This window comes from Neomonachus schauinslandi, chromosome 1, assembly GCF_002201575.2.
Source record: "Neomonachus schauinslandi chromosome 1, ASM220157v2, whole genome shotgun sequence".
Lineage (NCBI taxonomy): Eukaryota > Metazoa > Chordata > Mammalia > Carnivora > Phocidae > Neomonachus > Neomonachus schauinslandi.
Window position 1 is genome coordinate 79,546,435 of NC_058403.1, and position 23,087 is coordinate 79,569,521.

The following is a 23,087-nucleotide window of genomic DNA, read 5'->3' on the forward strand; positions in this document are numbered from 1 at the left end:
TTACTTTGTTTCTCCTAAGAACTGTAAATAATGTATTTGAGAGAGAGAGTGAGAGAGAAAGAGAGAGAAAGAGAGAGCATGTTTCATTTCCTTTATGGGATCAAAGGATAGATAGCTTGAATCTGCTTGTGTCCCTTATCTGTTGGGAGCTCTTCTGGCGGGTGGGACTTTCCCCAGCGGTGCGTTAAGAACCCGCACAGCTCTCCCCACCCTGCCCCACCCCCATAGTCCTGATTTGTAGTGTTTCCTGATCTCCATGGTTTGAATACGCTCACCACTGCTGATTTCAAGCTGCCAACCTGACATCCCCAGTCACAAAGTTTGGGAAGAGATGAGCAAAGTCTATAGTCTAGTGCTGGCCCTAGCAGACTCCAGCCCACCACTGCCTCATTCTGTCTCACGCCCCATTTTGCTCCCAGCAAACCTGTTCCCACCACTACTATGAACGTGAGTGCGGTGAAACCTGGTTTCTGACCATGGATGGGAAGTCCCCAAGCCAGCCTGCCTTCCATTCTGGGCCTGGGTACCACTAATGGTTCACAGCTCAATTTTCTGGCTCCCCTGACTTTCCCACGTTCTCCAGATGCCTTATCCTCTCTGATCCCCACAGTCAATCTCAGCTGTCCCCCAGAGCAGCTTCGGAGTGAAGCGTTTCCCATCTCTGCTCACCTTCCACCACCTTTTCTGACTGGCCTCACTGGATTGTGGAGTAGGCATTGGGCCTGTTGCCTGGAGACACAATTCACACCCAACTCCCCCACATTGGATGGTTCTGCTTGTTAATTAGCTAGACCATCATGGCTGCTTCATTTCTTCCATATCTCTCCTTTCATCTGCCCTTCCTTTTGCTTTTTCTCTCCAGGCACCTCTCCTGGTTTTATTTCTCATTAACTTTTTTTTTTTTTAAGATTTTATTTATGTATTTGGCAGAGCGAGACACAGCGAGAGAAGGAACACAAGCAGAGGGAGCGGGAGAGGGAGAAGCAGGCTTCCCGCAGAGCAGGAAGCCCGATGCGGGGCTCGATCCCAGGTCCCTGGGATCATGACCTGAGCCGAAGGCAGACGCTTAACGACTGAGCCACCCAGGCACCCCTCTCATTAACTTTTTAATGTTGTTGTTGTTGTTGTTGTTTTTAATTTTGAATAGGCTCCCTGCCCAACGTGGCTCTTGAACTCATGACCCTGGGATTAAGAGTCGCGTGCTCTACTGACCAAGCCAGCCAGGCGTCCCCTATTTCTCATTAACTTCTTTAACACAAGATGGTGGACCTTAAGTGGATTTTAAAATATTCCAAGTACCTACATCACTTGATAATACATTGCGTTTGCTTCTCAAACTTAAGGGTGTGTCAAAATCCCCTTAGGGGTGCTGGTTACAATACCAACCTCCTGAACCAGCAGTCTGGGGTTGGGGTCCAGGAGTCTACCTTTAAGCAGAAGATGCAGGTGGTCTGAACACCATACTTTGAGAAATGACCTTGGAGCTATGCTGTCCAATTCAGTAGCCACTAGCTACATGTAGCCACTGAGCACTTGAAATGTGGCTAATACAAATTGAGATGTTCTGTCAGTACAAGGCACACACTGGATTTCAAAGACTAGGTTAAAAAAGTGATATTAAGAAACCTCAAATTTTTTATATTGATTACATGTTGAAATGATAATATTCTGGATATGCCAGGTTAAATAAACAGGGTTAAATACAGTGTATTATTAAATTAATTCTTCTTATTTCTATTTACTTTTTAAATTGGCTTCTAGAAATTTTAAAATTATATATGTAGCTCACATTATACTTTTATTGGACAGCATTGCCTTGGAGAGTTCACGGTGAAGTTGGGGATGGGAATAGGAGGCCCCTGAAACCGCGCACAAAATATCAGATGTCTGTCTGCGGAGGGGTCTATGTTGGATGTCTGTCTGTCTGCAGAGAGGTTTATGTTGGATGTCTGTCTGTCTGGGGAGAGATGTAGGGCTTTCTTCAAATTCTCAGATTGGTTAATGCTGTAATAAAAGTCAATGAGCACCATCTAGACACTTCTGGTGATCTTTGAGCAATAAGAAAGAGCTCCATTTTCCCACTGTGTTTCTATTCTACAGTCATCTCAAAATGTTCTGGATTCAGATCCAGGAGTCCTTTTATAAGTCTTCTGAAGTAGCTGTTAATTCTACCTCCATTTCTACCTTCCAGATTAAAAAAAAAACTGAGGTTCAGAGAAGTAAAGTAACCCACCTAAGGTCATATAGCTGGTTGGTGTTAGGTTTGGGCCCCAAGTCACATCTCTCTGACTCCAGTGGTCTCTGTCCACACAAAATATATAGCTTTTTAGGACACTGTAACTGTGATTTTTGGCTGACATTGTAGGCCAATTATTTGCTATGAATTGTTACCAAGGTGATGATATATCCAAACTTCCTATCCCCGTCTCCATTTGTGCCTTCTGTCCTAATTCTCAGTAGCACCTTCATCACTCTCAAAATTGCTGTGGTTTGAATGTTCATTCATTCAAACTGATTTCTCTGCGGATTTCTCTGCCGTGGATCTGGAGGCTGCTATAAACTGGGGCTCTCACTATTCCTTTTCTTAGACCAAAAGTGCAGCTATCTTATGGGGGGAGGGGGGTTTCCTTAGCAAACTCTTTCTAAGGTCATGAGTTTCTCTTGCTGTGTTGAGAATGTCCTGTGGACCTGGGTGTCTGGGTGTTGGTCCATCTCCACCCACATCAGTTTCAGTGGAGAGCAAACCGAAGAAGAAAAGCTAGAGGGGTGGGGAAGAGAAAGATAAAGAAGGGAGGCAGATCAAGACAAGCCTCAAGGAAGCAAGAGAGTTGGGAGAGGAGAAATAGAAAGATTGAAGCCAGAACCAGGGAAGTCAGGCAAGAATGCCATCTCTTGGATTTTATATCTAACACCAGGGGATGGAAGATGACATTTAAAATGACTTTCATAGAGTCAGGACTCTGAGACATCCCTTGGAACCTTCTTCACTACAGGTAGGTTGCTAGTAAGCAGGGCCTTTGGGAACCTCTGGTGGTTCGTCGTTGACTGTTGTTTTTAAAGTTTTTAGTTTGTGGTTACATCACCAGAGCTGCACTCTTTGTTTTTCCAGCTGATGGTTAGGAATGCTCAGCTCGCATTGACCAAGGGCAAGAAATCAGCTCAGGCATTTAGGGGGTGGGTTAGTTCTGCAAGAACTGACACCCACTTTATTTCTCTCCATGATACCTGGCCTGACCAGTTAGTTTCACACTTTTCCACTGGGTTTGGCAGTGAAACCAAGAGCTCGACAGAGAGAGGTCGTTGCATTGTGAGGCTGCGGCTCTTGTTAAGACACTTGATCTCCCGGAACCTCGCTTCCTGCATCTGTAAAATGGGAATAATAGCTACTCAGCCTCCCAATAGGCTTGTGATGTGGATCATATGAGCAAGTATATATGAATAAAAATTGACACTGTAAAGGAGTTTTATTAATAACAAGAAGGAAAGGTTGAGGGAGGTTTCTGGATCATTTAAGATGCAATAAGCATAAGCATAGCATCTGCTTTTTATATGTACCCTCAGGCGCTTTTTTCCTGAGGAACCAGTTTATCCCCATGCCCTGGTCCCCCTGTGTGCACTCCCTGCTGTTGAGCCCTGCACCAGATACAGCTCCTAATGGGGTCTGGATGCCATTCCCAGGGGACACTGCCAGGATAGCCGTCTCTTCTGTGGGAAAAGGCTACAGGGCTGTGGAAAGGTGCCTGACAAAGCAAGATGGGAATGTGAGCGCTTGCCCACCCGAGAGTGCCCCGCAGCCAGTTTGCCATCCTCATGCGGAGGGATCAAAAGCCGGGCTGCCGGTGACTCATGGCGTGGGGCTGCCAAGCCAACTCGGTTTTCTTTCCAGGTCTCGACCCTGCGGGCCCTTTATTCAATGGGAGACCTCCTGAGGACAGATTAGATCCTGGTGATGCGCAGTTCGTTGACGTCATCCATTCCGACATTGACGGTAACAGTTCTGTCCTTGTGGGTCAGTGAGTACCCCCTCCCATGCTCCTAAAGAGTCTCCCCCTGAGGGGATCATCATGCAGGGGTGGATCAGGTTCCTCCAGATTCCCTCTTTTCCTGCAGGGCAGGGTTCCAAATCCACCGAAATACTGAAGGGACCCTGGTTTAATGTAGGCATCCAAGATGTCTTGCTGGAGCGGAGGTGCTTTTCCCATCAACATTTCTTATTTTTAAGGTGATCATCTTGACCAATCAAGTGCAGGCTGATTTGCACACCATGTGGAGAAATGTTTCCATATATGCAGCGGGCTTTGGATGTATGATTTATGTTTTATTTTCGTAAGCTGAAAGATATGTTCAAGTGTTGTGTCTCTATGGAGAGAATTCTGAGCCATCTATAGCTCTCCAGCTCTCTGTGGCTCTTCTTGGCCATTTATGTCTTTTATGGGGCTGATTTTGTATGAGGGGTTGGGTACATGATATGGGGGTTGGGGTGATGTTAAAGATGGGTCTTTATATCCAGGTGTCTGGGAGAAGAGCCAGAGTAGGAACCTGGGGAGGGTTGAAGGAACAGAGCAGAGTAGTCTTGAATAATACACCCTCTTTGTGATACAACCACCTGAAAAACCCTTAATCGGGGGCGCCTGGGTGGCTCGGTCTGTTAAGCATCCGACTCTTGATTTCAGCTCAGGTCATGATCTCAGGTCAGGGGATCGAGCCCCCCATCTGGCTCCATGCTCAGTGCAGAGTCTGCTTGTCCTTCTCCCTCTGCTCTGCTCCTGCCCTACCCCTCATACCCTGTCCCTAAATAAATAAATAAAATCTTAAAAAAAAAAAGAAAGAAAGAAAGAAAGAAAGAAATTGCCATCTTTGAAAAAAAAGAAAAAGAAAAACCCTTGACCACCTATCACAGGCTCTCCGGTGTGATATTCAGCAATTGTTGGCCTTAGAGGAAATGTCTCTGTGAGATGGCTGCATTAATACTATGTGGTTTGCAAAGTATTACCTTCCTTAAGTGCAGTACCTCCATGCCATTTTAATGCTTGATGGAATGGAGTGATTTATTTTTTATTCTTGGAGAGAGAGTGAATTTTGAGGAAAGAGAATAAAGCTTTGCAGTCAGGCAGAGGGAGGCTCACATCCCAGGTTCTGTCCTTTCTAGTGGTGTCAATTTGTTCAGTAAATCTCTGAACCTCGGTGTCATCATCTGTAACTTACTTCATCTGAATTTACCAATGGCTACTTTTTTAGACATGGTGAAAATTAGAGGACAGGTATATATAACACCTAGTACCATGCCCACAGACACATGTAGGTTCTCAATATGTAATAGCTATTATTATTGCGGTGATGCACTATATATGTATACGTGTACAAATAATCATTTAAATCAAGCGTTTTACTGATGGTTTTGGGGTTACAAGGTTAAAGAGAATAAGCAATTATTAAATCAATCTACAATTCTTTCTAACTAATTAGCTAGGTAACTTTGGGCAGAATATTTAAATAAGGATAACACCACCACCACCACAATCCCTGCCTATATCCTTCGAGCAAGTGAACTATGCAATGTGAAAAGTTCAAAAATAAAAGCCTAATGTATTCTCCTTTAGCCCTGGGCTACAAGGAGCCATTAGGAAACATAGACTTCTACCCAAATGGAGGATTGGATCAACCCGGTTGTCCCAAAACAATATTGGGAGGTAAGTGCAGATACTTTATCTATTGTACAGTAGTGGTTTTAAAAGGCATATTTTAAAAATCTGATCTTATTCTCTGGATAATAGTTTTTAATAGAAAACAAATCATTTGAGAAGATAGAGACAGTATAAATATAAATTATATCTTAAAAATTATTATTCAAATATACTACTTTAAAAAAGACCCATTGCAGCATTATTTACAATAGCCTAGATATGGAAGCAACCCAAGTATCCATTGATAGATGAATGGATAAAGAAGATGTGGTATATTTATACAATGTAATATTGCTCAGCCATAAAAAGGAATGCATCAGATCATTTGCCACAACATAAATGGAACTAGAGGGTATTATGCTAAGTGAAATTAGTCAGAGAAAGACAAATACCACATGATTTCACTCAAATGTGGAATTTAAGAAACAAAACAAACGAACAAAGAAAAAAGAGACGAAGAACAGACTCTTAACTATAGAGAACAAACTGATGGTTACCAGAGAGGAGGTGGGTAGGGGGACAGGTGAAATAGGTCAAGGGGATTAAGAGTACACTTACCATGATGAGCCCTGAGTAATGTATAGAATTGCTGAATCACTGTATTGTACATCTGAAACCAATATAACACTGTATGTTAATTATACTTAGTTTAAAAAATAAATTTTTTTTTAAAGATTTTATTTATTTATTTGAGAGAGAGAATGAGAGAGAGCACATGAGAGGGGGGAGGGTCAGAGGGAGAAGCAGACTCCCTGCTCAGCAGGGAGCCTGATGTGGGACTCGATCCCGGGACTCCAGGATCATGACCTGAGCCGAAGGCAGTCGCTTAACCAACTGAGCCACCCAGGCGCCCTAAAAAATAAATTTTAAAAAATAACCATAACCATATGATTAAAAGCTATTACGAATTATTTCTCTCACTTGAAAAGGGGTGTCCTTGATCTAGAAATTCCATATCTAGGAATCTCTCCTAGAGAAATAATGGAAAAGGTAGACAAAAATCAAAGTGCAAAGATACCTGACACCGCATTATTTATAATAGCTAAATTTTTAGAAATAGTCTAAATATCCAACATGGAAAATGGTTAAATAACTATGGTATGCCCACATAAAGGAATATAATTGTTAAAAACTCCTATTTTCAGATTAATGAAAATGCTTACAATAGGATATTAAGCGCAAAAGACACAAAACTATACAGTATGATACCGATTTGTTTTTTTTTAATGTGTATTTGTACATGTGTTAAGTATAGAAGAAAAGACTAAACATAAATGCTGCAAATAATTATTAGTGGTAAGCTGTGGATATTGGACCTCTAGGTGATTTTTGCATCATCATTTCCTGTTGTATTTTCTAAATGAGCATTTGTTATTTTATAATGAGAAAAAACTCACAAAACAAAAAATGGGTAGTTAGAGGGCAACATAAAAGTAATGTGGGGGACAGAATTAAAAAAACCCATCCTTAAGTGCTCTGAATATGTATTTCACCATTGCTAGAGGAAGTTAAATAATCAAGGATATGATTCTAGAAAAAGATGATCTTGTTACAAAATGGTAGTTGTATACAGCCCCTTGGGAATGACATGGTGTTTGGAAATGATCCAGATGAAATGGCATAAGTAGGGTCTACCATATTGTACCATAAATGGTGCATGCTCAAATTCTGTCCTCATGGTGTAGCGTAACTACCTCTCAGGAGCCAAAGATAATGTGCCTTGCTTACAGAGGACATTCTCTGTATTGTTATCAATGTCATTATTTCTGCAAGTGGAAGTTCCAGGGACAATAAGTCAATACGGACCTGTCAGATTTAGTCCAGTCCAGCTTGGCCCCATGCCAACCCATGCTTCTCTTCTCTTGCCCCAGTTTATTTCTGTCCTTCACTGATCTCCTCTGTGGGCATAAGTGGACTCCGAGGGAAGAGGAAACATGGGTCTGATTCCAGCACTCAATGCCTCTCCAAGCCACGAACTCATAATCATAACTCCTCTTTTCCTGGGGTTCACTGTTTCCTACTCAGATCCTCACCTCCTTTGTTTACCCATCTTTGGGACCCTGCTCCCTTTTCTGAATGACTTACTTCACCATCGGACCCATCCACCTTCCAACAACCTTTCAGTGCTGTGTGCTGTGGTGCTTCATCATGTCCAACCCTCCTGATGCCATCTCCTCACCTCGCAGCTTTCCTCTCTCACCATTGCACTGCGTGGCACCCGCTAGGAATTAACTGGAGGCTTGCCTCACCTCTTCTTGCCCATTCATAGTTTGCAGTGCCACTTCCCATTGTTCATTCCCTCTTACTTCACCCTTCACCCTGTAGCGGAAATGGAACCCCTACCTCTGGGCTTCTCTCATGAATGCCCTGTGTAAGCCCATTAGAGAACCCCTTAGGTCTCTGCCAGGTCAGCCCCCACCTTGGCGTGAGAACATTCTGGAGCTGTCATGGAGCCTTGTTAATTGAGTACAAGGTCCAGGCAAACTTACTAACTTTTCCATGGTTCTCAAAAATACTAGAGAATCCTTGGGGCGCCTGGGTGGCTCAGTCGTTAAGCGTCTGCCTTCAGCTGAGGTCATGGTCCCAGGGTCCTGGGATCAAGCCCCGCATCAGGCTCCCTGCTCCGTGGGAAGCCTGCTTCTCCCTCTCCCACTCCCCGTGCTTGTGTTCCCTATCTCGCTGTGTCTCTCTCTGTCAAATAAATAAAATCTTTAAAAAAACAAAAAACTGGGTGCCTGGGTGGCTCAGTTGGTTAAGCAACTGCCTTCGGCTCAGGTCATGATCCTGGAGTCCCGGGATCGAGTCCCACATCAGGCTCCCTGCTCAGCAGGGGGTCTGCTTCTCCCTCTGCCCTCTTCCCTCTCGTGCTCTCTGTCTCTCATTCTCTCTCTCTCAAATAAATAAATAAAATCTTTAAAAAATAAAAAATAAATAAAATAAAACTAGAGAATCCTTACGTTTATCTCTTACCGACTCCCTATGATCACCCCTCATGCTTCTATTCTGCAAATCTCCCTACCTATAAACCCTCACCTCTTAAAGGTGACCTAAATGTGCCTTTTTACCTAGATTAAGATCTCACCTGAGGGAGCCATTCTATCTCTCCTCATTTTAGTTTACAAGGTCAGTCTTGAGTGTCCTGTTCCCTCTCATCCCCAGGGTGGAAGCATACCCCATTCTTTTAAAAAGCTGTCTCCTCTGCCTCCCCTCCTTGGGAGTAATCCTCAATACCTTCTTTCTCTGTCCACTAGTTTCAATGTGCTTGCCTTCTGCTGAAAATCTCTGGAGAAACTATCATTGGATTTTTCTCTTCCTTTTCACTGGCAAAGGAAGGGCATAGGTTGAATCCTGATTCTACCACATAATACCTGTGTGACCTTGGTCAAGTCATTTAAGCTCTCTGAGTCTCAGTGTCCTGCTGTGTAAAATGGGGATAACCATGTCTATCTTCTTTTATCCTGCCACGTGCCAGCATGAATCCTGATCTATGGGTTTTTATAAGGATTGAGTGGAATAAAATACATTGAAGCTGTTAGCACAGTGCCTGGCCTATAGGAGACAGATGATGAATCGTGCGTGTATATACCGTGTGATGTGCTATAGTTAAATGCTGCAACTGCTCTCCTCTTTGATCCTTCCTTTTACAACCAAGGATTGCGGTATTTTAAGTGTGACCACCAGAGGTCTGTGTACCTGTACCTTTCTTCTCTGAGAGAGAACTGTTTTATCACCGCGTATCCCTGTGACTCCTACCGGGATTATAGAAACGGCAAGTGTATCAACTGTGGTATACCACAAAAGGAGTCCTGTCCCCTCCTGGGTAAGTCCAAGCAGTTTTCCCCTTTGATTCACAAAGAATTCATTTTTGGTAGAATCCTAGCACCATTTTACTCTCTAAAAATGGGCCTGAAAGTTACGTGGTTTAAAGAAAATTTTACTTAGCTTTTTCCAGCCAATTTGTTCGGTGAAGTCCTCTTGGACCTCCTACTCATGTGTTAGAAAAGCCATTTGTATACGATTTCATCTAGAGGGCAGTGCAACCTCCCTGGACACGCTAGCATAAAAAAGAAGGTTCCAAACGAGTTTCCAAGCCCACCCAGGGCATAGTCACCTTACATAGCCAGCTCCCCTGGGGACAGAAACATCCTCTTCATGCACGCAACCTCTCCGCTGGGGGAGAGTCACAGTGGGCCCAGACTCTCCTGTCAAATGACTCCTTCCAACAAACTGTGTCTGTAAATGCCTTCACACTGAACCCTGACTCTTATGTGCGTGTGCAGGGTGGAGTGGGGGTCACAGATATACTGTGGAGGCTGCTTGCATATTTGCTAAGGATTGGTAGCAATATTCCAGACGGTGAGGACTTTGAAACTGGAAGATCATGAGAATTTTCTAATTGTTCAAAGGAAAAACCCATGTTAATATCAGGGCATGCTAGACACAAGGGGTTTTCAACCTAGATTGTGCCTAAGTTAATTGGAAAGCTCTAGGGAGCTTCTAAAAATTACTCATGTTCCCATTCCGGATCAGTCAAGTCAGCATGTGAAGGCCATTCTCTAGGGGTGGGGACAGGAGAGAGAGAGAGACCTCACTGGTAGCACTCCGCCTCATTCCTGCAGGCGCAGACATGAAGGAGAAGAGTCCCCTGCTTGTTGACATAGTCATGGCAAGCTCAGGTTCTGTGCAATTTAGGGGCCTCATTGTAGTTCTTCAAGAAAGCACAATGCTTGGCAAGAGTGATGCTGTTTTAGGTATAAACCTGAATCTGTTTTAATCTATAAAATGAATGTATTACTGAAAAATGTCAGCGCTATTCTTAGTCTACCCAGTGTGTGAGAGAACTAGTGTGCTACTAAGAACCAGGGTGATATAATGTCAGTAAAAATGGGGGAGAGCCACTGTGGGGTCATTTTGCAAGTCCCAGCTCTGAGGGATAGGGTAGCAAGCAAGGTATGGTGGATGCAGGGTAGGCATGCGCTGGTGGCTCTGGAGGTCCTCCCCGTAGGGGGTGGGTGGAAGAGGGAGGTTGTCTTGGTGGTGTGGGCGGTCAAACTCACTTCACTCACTACCTTCCCAGCTACTTTGACACTTATATAATACATGTTAATGTTACATTTTTCCAACTTGCTTTACAGGCTATTATGCTGATAATTGGAAAGAGTATTTAAAGCAGAAAGACCCTCCTATGACTAAAGCGTTTTTTGACACAGCTGAGGAGGAACCATACTGCAGTGAGTGGTGGATGTGGTTGTTTGCTTTGGCCCAACTCCCTCCTTTTTTTTTTTAAATGGCTGAGCCTCAGCTTCCTGGCTACCTCTTGGCAAATGAAGGCCATGGTGGAGTGTGGACTTTGGAGCTGGAAGGACTTGGGTCGAGTCCTGACTCCCAACACATAGTAGCTCTGTGACCTTGGTCAAGACATTTAACCTCTCTGAGTCTCAGTGTCCTGCTAGGTGAAATAGGGATAACAATGCCTATCTTCTGGGTTACAGGGATTAAATCTCAACAAATCATGATTGTTAGCTTCACTGGATGGTTATTTTTTTTTATATAAATACATGTATATTTATAAAAAATATACATATATATATTTAAAGTAAACTCTATACCTCATGTGGAGCTTGAACTCATGACCCCAAGATCAAGAGTTGCATGGTCTACTGACTGAGCCAGCCAGGTGTCCCTTGTGAGCCATTCTAATCACTAAGATCTTCCAGAAAATTTGCTTAACTCCCCAAAGACCTGAGATCGCAGCTAGGTAAAATCAGGTTTCAGCCACATCTCTGGGTCAGTTCCAGCTCCAAAGCAACTGTGATGACCTTCTAAAGACATTGAGGGCTTGGGTATTCCAGATGGGGGCTAAATGGGGCAGCAGATGATTAGATGCCCTGGGAATCAAGTAGGGATTTTCCTGGGCACATCTTGCAATCTTGTTCCCCTTTTCACTTTTCTTAGGAGCAACCCTAATAAAAGAGGTTGCAGATCAGTGGGTTTCCCTCCTCCTTTGGAGCTATGCGTGGCAGCCCAGGGTTTGCTGTCTGCCCAGTCCAAGTGAGGCAAGTGCCCGAGTAATAAGGGGCCATGAAATGGCAACTCTAGGGCTAACCTTATTCCTTCATGGGACCAACATCTCCCTGAGCCTCTGTCCCCTTCTTTGCAAGTCTGATCAAGAGATAGCCAATCTGGCTATCATGGTGGGATCCCCATCTTCCCAAAGCATCATTGACCTTGGGAAGCAAAGAGTGGGGAGGAAGAATAATTCTCTGAACACATCATGCACTCTCACTGGTTCAGTAGGAACACACCAAGCCCATATGGTACCACTGCCAGGGTTACAAAGAGGCATCCCTTCCCAGCTACTCCTGTAGTATATTTTAGCTTTATTTTTTTTAACTGCGTAAGACATTACTCAGGCAATATTTGCTTAGATACACCCATATATTTACCACTTTTTTGATTATCACTTTTTTCTCTTGCATTTTGTAAATATAGGTAAGTGTGCTGACTAATGATGGGAGAATACCCGAGCATGATAAGAATTCTAAGAGGGAAACCTGACTTAGTCTGAGGGTCAGTGAAGGCCTCCTGGAGGAAGTGACATTAAGCCGAAACTTGAAGGATGAGCTGGCAAAGGGGGCAAAGTCAGAGTGTCCAAGTGGGGAGAAGGCCCAGGAGCAAGAGACAGCCTGGCAGTGCAGGTTAGATATGGCATGACTGGGGAAGACATGAGGGGGGCTGGTGGGCATGACCCAGATTACGGAAGACCTTATCAGCTCTGGAGAGTCTCTATATGGCCGCCTGGTTGGTTTTGTCTAAAAGGGCAGGGATTGCGGTGAACCAATCATACTCAGCAGTAGACCATGATACCTCAGTCAGTAAAGTGGGAACACCAGTCCAACTGTGATGCCTAAACATGACAACTGGAGACCGCTGAATCCTGCCATCACCCAGGCCATCTTTACCAAAAAGAATGGAAAGGAATATTAGAAAATGCTGCCCTGGATCTTTGCAGAGAAACTAGGGAGGAAGAGAACAAGAGACTCAAGTTATGAGGGAGGTTGGGTTTCTAGGAATTGACCTTTCAGGGGAGCAGTTGAGAGTGTCCCTCTCTTACTGTGCTCTCTCCTTGTTTTGCAGTATATCATTACTTTGTGGATATTATAACTTGGAACAAGAGCATAAGAAGAGGGTCCATTACAATCAAATTGAGAGACAGAGATGGAACCATCACAGAATCCAAAATCAATCAGTAAGTTGGGCTGGGATGGTTTGCAGCTTGCTCTCTCCCTTTTTGCGCAGAGAAATTAAATCCCAAATATACCGACTTTCTTATTTATGGGTTTGTACTTGTCTTTGTTCTACAAAAGATTTAAGGGAGTAATTGCTGCTTTTATATATAGATAGATACATATTTTTTTTATTAACATATAATGTATTATTTGTTTCAGGGGTACAGGCCTGTGATTCATCAGTCTTGCACAATTCACAGCACTCACCATAGCACATACCCTCCCCAATGTCCATCACCCAGCCACCCCATCCCTCCCACCCCCCTCCACTCCAGCAACCCTCAGTTTGTTTCCTGAGATTAAGAGTCTCCTATGGCTTGTCTCCCTCCCTGGTTTCGTCTTGTTTCATTTTTCCCTCCCTTCCCCTATGATCCTCTGTCTTGTTTCTCAAATTCCACATATGAGTGAGATCATATGATAATTGTCTTTCTCTGATTGACTTACTTTGCTTAGTATAATACCCTTTAGTTCCATCCACGTCATTGCAAATGGCAAGATTTCATTTTTTGAGGGCTGCATAATATTCCATTGTATGTATATACCACATCTTCTTTATCCATTCATCTGTTGATGGACATCTGTGCTCTTTCCATAGTTTGGCTATTGTGGATATTGCTGCTATAAACACTGGGGTGCAGGTGCCCCTTTGGGTCACTACATTTGTATCTTTGGGGTAAAAACCCAGTAGTGCAATTGCTGGGTCGTAGGGTAGGGAGCAATCGCTTCTTGTGGCTCTTGATCTTCTAGGCTCTTTACAAATGAAAGTGCTACAGAGATTTATTTTCTTTTCCTCTTTCCTCCCTCCCTTCCTTACCCACCCTCCTTCCCTTCCTTCCTTCTTCCCTCACTTCCTTCTTTCCTCCCTCTCTCACTCTTCCCTCCCTTCCTCCCTCTTCTACTTCATTTTTAAAAAACATTTAATTACAAAAGTCATCCTTGCTTGCTATAAAGGATTTAAACAGTAAATAAATACATAGCATAAAGGGGCGCCTGGGTGGCTCAATTGGTTGAGCGTCTGCCTTCGGCTCAGGTCATGATCCCAGGGTCCTGGGATCGAGTTCCGCATCGGGCTCCCTGCTCAGTGGGGAGCCTGCTTCTCCCTCTGCCTGCCGCTCCCCCTGCTTGTGCTCTCTCTCTGTCTCTGACAAATAAATTTTAAAAAAGGAAATATATAGCATAAAATATGTAACATAAACATGCAAATACTTGCCCCATCCCAACAATCCCACACCTAAAGGCACCTACCCCCACACACATTTCAATTTTTTTGTGAGCTCATACATATATATAAACATATATATGTATGTTTCTGAAACTCAGAAAATGTGATTTGCAATAGAAAATTGGAAACACCCTAAAAATCCAACGATGGGGAAATGGTTAATTAAATATTCTCATATAATATTATTTATATGTTCATTTATGAAACTGTATTAAATGAAGTGCTTATAATGTGCGAAGTGGAAAATGCAGGATATCAAATTATATAAGGTATAAAATTAGTTCAACAATGCCAAAAAAATGAAAAAGAAATATGTCTAATATGTTAGATTGTCCCTTAGTGGTAGGAATATGAGTGCTTTTTTAAGCTTCTCTTTACGTTTCTTTTTTCAGCTTCTCTTTACTTTCTCTTTTACTTTTATATGCAGTTGTGTATATATATATAGTTTAAAAATAGTTAATTGTTTTCATCCATTAATTTATAATCAGGAAAAGGGGGAAAATAACTCAAAACCTTTAAGCAAAGAAATTTAAGGCTCATTTTATTTATTTATTTATTTATTTATTTATTTATTTATTTATTTATTTATTTATTTTTAAAAGATTTTATTTATTTATTTGACAGAGAGAGACACAGCGAGAGAGGGAACACAAGCAGGGGGAGTGGGAGAGGGAGAAGCAGGCTTCCCGCTGAGCAGGGAGCCCGATGTGGGGCTCGATCCCAGGACCCTGGGATCACGACCTGAGCCGAAGGCAGACGCTTAACGACTGAGCCACCCAGGCGCCCCTAAGGCTCATTTTATTCATTTACTCAGGAAACATTTTTGGGGGGGTCCTATTATCTACTAGGCACTTGGGTTGTCTGTTGGCTTCACATAGAGAACCAACTGGAATGTCGTCTGAAACTGGCAATTGCCTAAGGCTTCACTGTGTAGATGAATAGAAAAGGTGTGTCTTGGTGGTCTGTAGGTGACTTTTTTTAAGACATCCTGGGATCATAATAATAACAGCCTTTGTTTATTGAACTAGGCACATTACACTCGCTGGCTAATGCAGGTCACACTAAAACCTGTGAGGTGGTATTACTATCTGTATTTTATATATAAGGAAACGGAGGCTCAGATGTCCTCAAACCCAGTAGGGCTGCATTTTCAGGGAGGGCACCGCTAGGGGGCGCATCTTGAATAACCAGCGACAGGCAGTTTATAGGCTGTGATCTTCAGTAAGGAAGCTAGGCAGAGACCCCATCTGGAGATTCTAAGAAATAGCAGGGGAAATTATGCGGTCCTATAATGAGAAATGCTCACTTAACAAAATTTGGTTATTCATGCCAATAACTGGTTACATATTGGCTTTATATGTCTTAGAAATTTTAATTTTCTGTAGTAAATTTCTCCCAAGTAGGCCTTTCTAAATGTGAAGGGTTTTTTCTTGATTAAGAGAGAGACCTTAACATCTCTGTTTTATTCACGTTTAGTCATTCTTAGTTTAGTCATGTTTGTGAAAGAGTCATCACCAATCAGAGAATATATGGGAAAAAAGAAAATGGTTGTTCTATTCCATGGTGAGATTATGTCTACTTTTCTCTTTTTTGCAAGGTAAACTTTTAGTTTTTAGTATTTAGTGTTTTTATAGTTTAAGAAAGGGAAAATAATACCAGAGAATGTGCCCTGGGTTTATTCAGTCTTACCAGACTATGGGTACAAATGGAGTCACATTCAAAGATATTATCTGCCTGGTGACTCTCCCTGTATCCATGTCTTGGATGTATTGCTTTTTTTATTTTTAAACCTTTTTTAAAAGTTAAGATATAATTCACATACCATAAAATTCACCCTTTTAAAGTTTACATTTCAGTGGTTTTTAGTATATTCACAAAATGGACAAACATTACTATCATCTAATTCCAGAACATTTTTATCATCTCAAATAGCAACCCCACGGGCACCTGGGTGGCTCAGTTGGTTAAGCGGCTCAGGTCATGATCCCAGGGTCTTGGGATTGAGCCCTGCATCAGGCTCCTTGCTCAGCAGAGAGCCTGCTTCCTTTCCCACCCCCACCCCGCCACTCCCCCGCTTGTGCTCTTTGTTAAATAAATAAATAATATTAAAAAAAAAAAAACAAACCTTAAAAAGTCAAAAAGCAACCCCATACCTATTAGTAATTCCTCATTCCTCCTTCCTTTCCAGCTCCTGTCAACCACTCATCTGCTTTCTATCTCTATAGATTTCCATATTCTGGGTGTGTCACATAAATGAAATCATACAGTATGTGGCCTTTTTGTGTCTGGGTTTTTTTTTTGCTTAGCATAATGTTTTCAAGATTTGATAGCATGTATCAGTACTTCATTTTTTTATGGCCAAATAATGCTCCGTGGTACGGATAGACCCATTGTATTTCGATCCACTGACCTCTGGGTTATGGGCCCAGCTCACTCCCACTGTGCCACTCTTCACACATACCACATTTTATTTATCCTTTTGTCAGTTGATGGACATTTGGGTTGTTTCAACTTTTTTGGCTATAAACATATGTGTACAAGTTTCTGTGTAGACATACATTTTCATTTCTCTTGGGTATATACCTACAAGTGGAATTGCTGGTTATCGTATGATAACCATGTATTTCACATTTTCAGGAACTGCCAAATTGTTTTGCAAAGCAGCTGCACCATTTTACATTCCCACCAGCCATGTGTAAGACTTCTAATTTCTCTACATCCTTGCCAACACTGTTAATACCTGTTTAAAATTTTTTTCTTTTGCATTGTGATTAAAAAATACAGAACATAAAATTTACCATCTTAATCATTTCTGAGTTTAGTAGTGTTAAGTATAGTTCACATTGTTGTGAAACAGACCTCCAGAACTTTCTCATCTTGCAAAACTGAAACTCTATACCCGTTAAATAACAACTCCCATTTCCCCCCACCCCCTAGACCCTAGCGAGCACCATCCTAATGTTTCTACGAATTTGACTACTTTAGATTCCACTCATATAAGTGGAATCACACAATATTCATCTTTTTGTGGTTGGCTTATTTCACCTAGCATAATATCAAGGTTCATCCAGGTTGCAGCATGAGACAGGATTTCTCTTGTTTTATCAAGGCTGAATAATATTCCTTTGTGTGTATGTTTCACGTTTCCTGTATATATCACAGGCATGTCTGTCTTCTATATTGTAGCCATTCTAGTGGGCATTATGTTATATCTCATTATGGTTTTGACTTGTAATTCCCAAATGATTAATAACTTTGAGTTTCTTTCATGTGCTTACTGGCCAATTCTATATCTTTTTTTGAGAAATATCTATTCGGATCCTTTACTCATTTTTTCCCTTTTCAATAGACTTCATTTTTTAGAGCAGTTTTAGATTCCCAAAATTGAACAGAAGTGCAGAGATTTCCCATATACACTCTTGGCCCCATACACACAGCCTCCCCGACTATCAAAGTCTGGATAATAGAGTGGTACGCCTGTTAAGACTGACACATTATCATCACCCGAAGTCCATAGTTTACATTGGGGTTCCCTGTTGGTGTTGTACATTCTGTGGGTTTTGCCAAAGTATAATGACATTTATCTACCATTATAAGATCATGGAGTAGATCCTATAATCCTAAAAATCTTCTGTGTTCTGCCTATTGTATCCATCTCTTCCCTTTAACCTTTGGGAACCACTGGTCTTTGTACTGTCTCCACAGTTTTGCCTTTTCCAGAATGTCATGTAGTTGGAATCATACAGTATGTAACCTTTCCAGAGTGGCTTCTTTCACTTAGTAGTGGGCTTTAAGTTTTCTTCATGTATCTTCATAGCTTACTAGCTGGTTTCCTTTTAGCACTGAATAATATTCCGTTGTCTGGATGTACTACAGTTTATTTATCCGTTCTTCTACTAAAAGACATCTTGGCTACTTCCAAGTCTTGATAATTCTGAGTAATGCTGCTATAAACATCTGGGTACAGGTTTTTGTGTGCCTCACTCACTTTAAAGTTGGGTTATTTATCTTTTTATTGTGGAGTTGCGAGAGTTCTGTAAATACTCTGGCAGAAGTCCTTATAGTTTTAGGCCTCACATTTAGGTCTCTGATTCATTTTGAGTTCATTTCGCATGTGGAATGAGGTAGGGGGTCCGACTTCATTCCTTTGCCTGTGGGTACCCAGTTGTCACAGTACCCTTTGTTGAAAAACCTATCCTTTCTCTGTGACTGTCTTGACACCCTTGCCTCAATCAGTTGACAGTCAATGGAAAGGTTTATTTCTGCACTCTGAATTTTCTTCTATCGATCTATATATTTATCCTAATGCAAGTACCACAGTGTCATGTAGCTCACCATAGCATTACCGAAGCTTTCTAACAAATTTGGAAATCAGGAAGTATGAGTCCCCCAAATTTGGTCTTTTTCCTTTCTTTTTTATTTAGAGAGAGAGAGAGAGTGCATGCTGGGCAGGGGGTGTGGTGGGCAGAGGGAGAGAGAGAGTCCTAAGCAGCCTCCACGCCAGGCATGGAGTCCACCGTGGGGCTTGATCTCAGGACCCTGACATCGTGACCTGAGGTGAAATCAAGAGTCAGATGCTTAATTGACTGAGCCACCCAGGCGCCCCAAGTTTGGTCCTTTTCAAAGTTGTTTGACTATTCTGGGTCTCTTGAATTTCCATATGGATTTTAAATTAGTTTGTCAGTCTCTGGGAAAAAAAAAATAAGGCAGCCAGGATTTTGATAGAGATTGTTTCTGCCCCTGAGGGGGTAGGAGGGTTGTTTACTTAGAATCCATTTTTAGTTCACCCCTCCCCGGAGTCTCCCATTCAACTCCCCACCTTTTTTTTTTTTTTTTTTTTAAGATTTTATTTATTTATTTGACAGAGAGAGACACAGCGAGAGAAGGAACACAAGTAGGGGGAGTGGGAGAGGGGGAAGCAGGCTCCCTGTTGAGCAGGGAGCCCGTTGTGGGACTTGATCCGAGGACCCTGAGATCATTACCCGAGCTGAAGGCAGACGCTTAACGACTGAGCCACCCAGGCGCCCTCAACTCCCCTCCCTGAGTGGCTTTGTTCCCTGTCCTACTGCCCTGCAAAGCCATGAGAAAGAAAACCCATTACTAGCTTTCGCAAGAGGACAACAAAAGGTGATGCGATTTCAGTATTTCTGCCTCCACATATTTTTGAGCCTTCCCAGTATTCTTCACTTTCCCCTTCGGTGCAATTTAGAGGGTTTTTAGTTTTGTTTTTGTTTGAATTGTAGCCATCACCAGGAGCTGTTTTCAGGCTGTTTAGTGCACCGTGCTACCAGAAACAAACATCTGGCTCCTATCATCGGTCATAATCTGTAGCTCACTGGCTGTCATTCCCTTTATTCGGGTATGAGCCCAATCCCTTGGGGAGTGCCGCACCCAGTCTTTCCAGACATCCCTCCAGGTGGAAGAGCGGGTTCCACCTGTACTCATAGACAGGCTTCTCAGCTGCAGGAAGGCTTTTCCCTCTCCTGCCTTCCGTCTGCCCACGCTGGGTTTTGCCATCTGCTGGTGGCATCACCCCCTCTTGAAGTCCCTGCATGCTCGTGGTTGCACAGATGTTCTCGGAGAGGGATCCAGTTCGGGCTCACTGGCTGCAGTTGGTTATCCTGTCTCTTTAGTCCTCACTTGGAACCTTCCATCTTTCCTTGACTTTCTTGACTTTGACACTTACAGGTCAGTTATTTTCAGAATGCCTTCAGTTTGGGTTTGTCTAATGCTTCCTCGTGATTACATTCAGATCACGCGTCTCTAGCAAGAACTGATGTTGTGTTTGGCTCAGTGTGCCCTATCAGGCGGCCCACAACTTTCCGTGAACGTGGATCAGTTCATTAAGGTGGTTTCTGCCAAGTTTCTTCACTATCAAGTTCTGTTTTTCCTTTGTATTAATAAGTATGTTGCACAGAGGTACTTCAAGACCATGTAAATGTTCCATTACTCCTCAAACTTCTACCCACTAGTTTTGATGTTTTGTGGTTGAATTGTTACTACGATGGTTGCCAGATGGTGATTTTTCTAATTCGTCCTTTAGGAAAAGCTTTCTCTTCTCCCCATTTATTTATTCCTTTAGCTGGTTATATCAAGATGGACTCATGGATTTTTATTTTGTTAATGGGGACTTACACTCAGTTACTACCATTATTTAAATTGTCTCAAATCTGGCCAGTGAAATCTCTTCAAACTGGGTCTGTGCCCTTTTTTTAAAATGCATTTTTGATCATGATGAGGACACATAATGTAAAATTTGTTATCTTAATCATTTTTAATTGGACAGCTCAGTAGTGTTAAGAATATTCACATTATTGTGAAATAAATCTCCAGAACGTTTTCATCTTGCAAACTGAAACTACGCCCATTGATCAATAGCTCCCTTTTCCTTCTTCCTCCAGCCTCTGGTAACTACCATTCGACTTTCTGTTTCTATGACTTTGATTACTCTAGATATCTTTTTTTTTTTTAAGATTTTGTTTATTTATTTGAGACAGAGAGAATGAGAGAGACAGAGAGCACATGAGAGGGGGGAGGGTCAGAGGGAGAAGCAGACTCCCTGCCGAGCAGGGAGCCCGATGCGGGACTCCATCCCGGGACTCCAGGATCATGACCTGAGCCGAAGGCAGTCGCTTAACCAACTGAGCCACCCAGGCGCCTGATTACTCTAGATATCTTATATAAATGGAGTCCAACAATATTTATCTTTTTGTGACTGGCTTATTTCATTTAGCATAATGTCCTCAAGGTCCATCCATGTTGTAGCATATGGCAGAATTTCCTTCCTTTTTATGGCTGAATAATATTCCATTGTATGTAGATACCACATGGTGTTTATCCATCCAGCCATTGATGGACATTTGGGTTGCTTCCACCTCTTGTCTCTTGTGAATGATGCTGCTATGAACATGGGTGTGCAAATATCTTTTTAAGACCTTGCTTTCCCAGAAGTAGAATTGCTGGATCATGAGGTAATTCTATTTTTCCTTCTTCAAAGAGACCCCAGACCTTTGCCATTGTGGTCGTACCACCTTCCATTCCTAGCAACAGTGCATGATTTCTCCATATCCTCGTCAACACTTATTTTCAGTTTTTTGTTTTTTGTTTCTGTTTTTTTTAATTTTTAAAAAAAAAATTTTTTTTTTAAAGATTTTATTTTTATTTATTTATTTGAGACAGAGAGAATGAGAGAGACAGAGAGCACATGAGAGGGGGGAGGGTCAGAGGGAGAAGCAGACTCCCTGCCGAGCAGGGAGCCCGATGCGGGACTCCATCCCGGGACTCCAGGATCATGACCTGAGCCGAAGGCAGTCGCCCAACCAACTGAGCCACCCAGGCGCCCTGTTTCTGTTTTTTTTTTAATAGTAGCCATCCGGATGAGTGTGAAGTGATTCTAGATCCTTTGGAACATCTCCCACCATTCTTTGAGCACTTCTCATTTTTAGGCACACAGTTGTTGCAGGCTCGCTTTGCACTTTCCCTGACCTAGCCCTGGAATCAGCCATTTCTCCTGGAAGAAGGAGGTTTTAGTGAGGATGGTGTTTAGAAACTAAAATCTGGGGACCTTTCAGATTAGTTTTACATGTGGCATGTTTGCTCTCCACAGGACTTACACATGATTCTAGTGAGGCTGGGGTGACACACACCCCCCTCAGCCCCCATTCCCACCTCCAAATTAAGGATTGATTTCTAGAGCAAGCCTCCCATTTCTGAGCCCAGGGTGGGTCTCCGGAGTCTCCTCCCCCAGCTCCCCAGAGGGACATTGACCCAGTTAAACCTCCCCAGTGGATTTACCTTAGGCTCAATGTGAGATTCCAACTGTAGGAAACATTGCACACTTGGGAAAAAGTATTGGAACCTGGGATTTAGCTCTCTTATTTGAGAGGCAGGACTGAAAAAAACAGATGCTGAAGCACAACTTTTCAGTTAGTTAGCTAGCTGGGCTAATGATATACATACGCTTCTAGCAATGCAGTTTCATGGAAAGACTAACTTTGAACTCAGAAGTGAGTATGAGTCCCTGCACTGGTGCAGACAAGTCCTTTGACCTGGGGGAGTTTAAGCTCTACAAGCATCTGTTTCCTTGTCTGTAAAATGAATAACACTCATCTTGAAGAATCTTTCGGGGGAATGGAGACATGTCAAGAGCTGAGGATGCTAACTGGTGTATGGTAGGCGGGCATACCTCTCTCGTGCCACAGTATGTCATCATTCCTGGGGCCAGAAGCTTCACTTGCACAGTCCTTTGGAACCCAGCAGAACTTTGGGGTCAAGTGGTTACCTGCTTATGAGTGATTTGTAGGCTTCATTAGCAGTCTACATCCACTTAAAAATTGTTATCTCTTCCTTCCAGTGAACCTGCAGTATTTCAGAAATACCACCAAGTGAGTCTGCTTGCAAGATTTAATCAAGACTTGGATAAAGTGGCGAACATTTCCTTGGTGTTCTCTACCGGATCTGTTATAGGCCCCAAGTACAAGCTCAGGATTCTCCGCATGAAGTTAAGGTCACTTGCCCACCCAGAGAGGTGAGCCATCGGCAGAGTTTGACAAGCCCTTGTTTTCCAAAGACCTTCTCAGTTCCTGTCCAATCTGCTTGGTCTGATGTTTTAATAGGACTTCATCCATTATAATGAAGGAGGGGAGGGGTTTTCCGAAAACAGACTTGATGAAAGCCAGTAGCCCCATAATTCAAGAAAATTTTACTGGTAGGCACTTAAAGATAAATGGCCCAATAATCCAAAGAAATAATGTTACATGCTTATAGTTATATAATTCTTCCCTAATCACTCCACCCACACTGCTTGCAAGTATTTTTGTTGTGGAAAAGAGCCTCATATAATTTGGCAAACACAGAGCCTCATATAAAAAAAGGTACAGAATAACGAATATT

General features: G+C 42.6%; 1 protein-coding gene across 1 annotated transcript in view; it reads left to right on the plus strand.

Annotated features, from left to right (window-relative positions):
- LIPH (lipase H) overlaps positions 1-23,087 on the plus strand; it is a 47,293-nt gene that overhangs the window by 22,341 nt on the left and 1,865 nt on the right. Inside the window, exons 4-9 of the mRNA XM_021692448.1 lie at positions 3,887-3,988; positions 5,601-5,690; positions 9,337-9,504; positions 10,820-10,915; positions 12,822-12,933; positions 22,549-22,722. Coding sequence (XP_021548123.1) covers positions 3,887-3,988; positions 5,601-5,690; positions 9,337-9,504; positions 10,820-10,915; positions 12,822-12,933; positions 22,549-22,722 — 742 coding nt within the window. The remainder of the gene's footprint in view (positions 1-3,886; positions 3,989-5,600; positions 5,691-9,336; positions 9,505-10,819; positions 10,916-12,821; positions 12,934-22,548; positions 22,723-23,087) is intronic.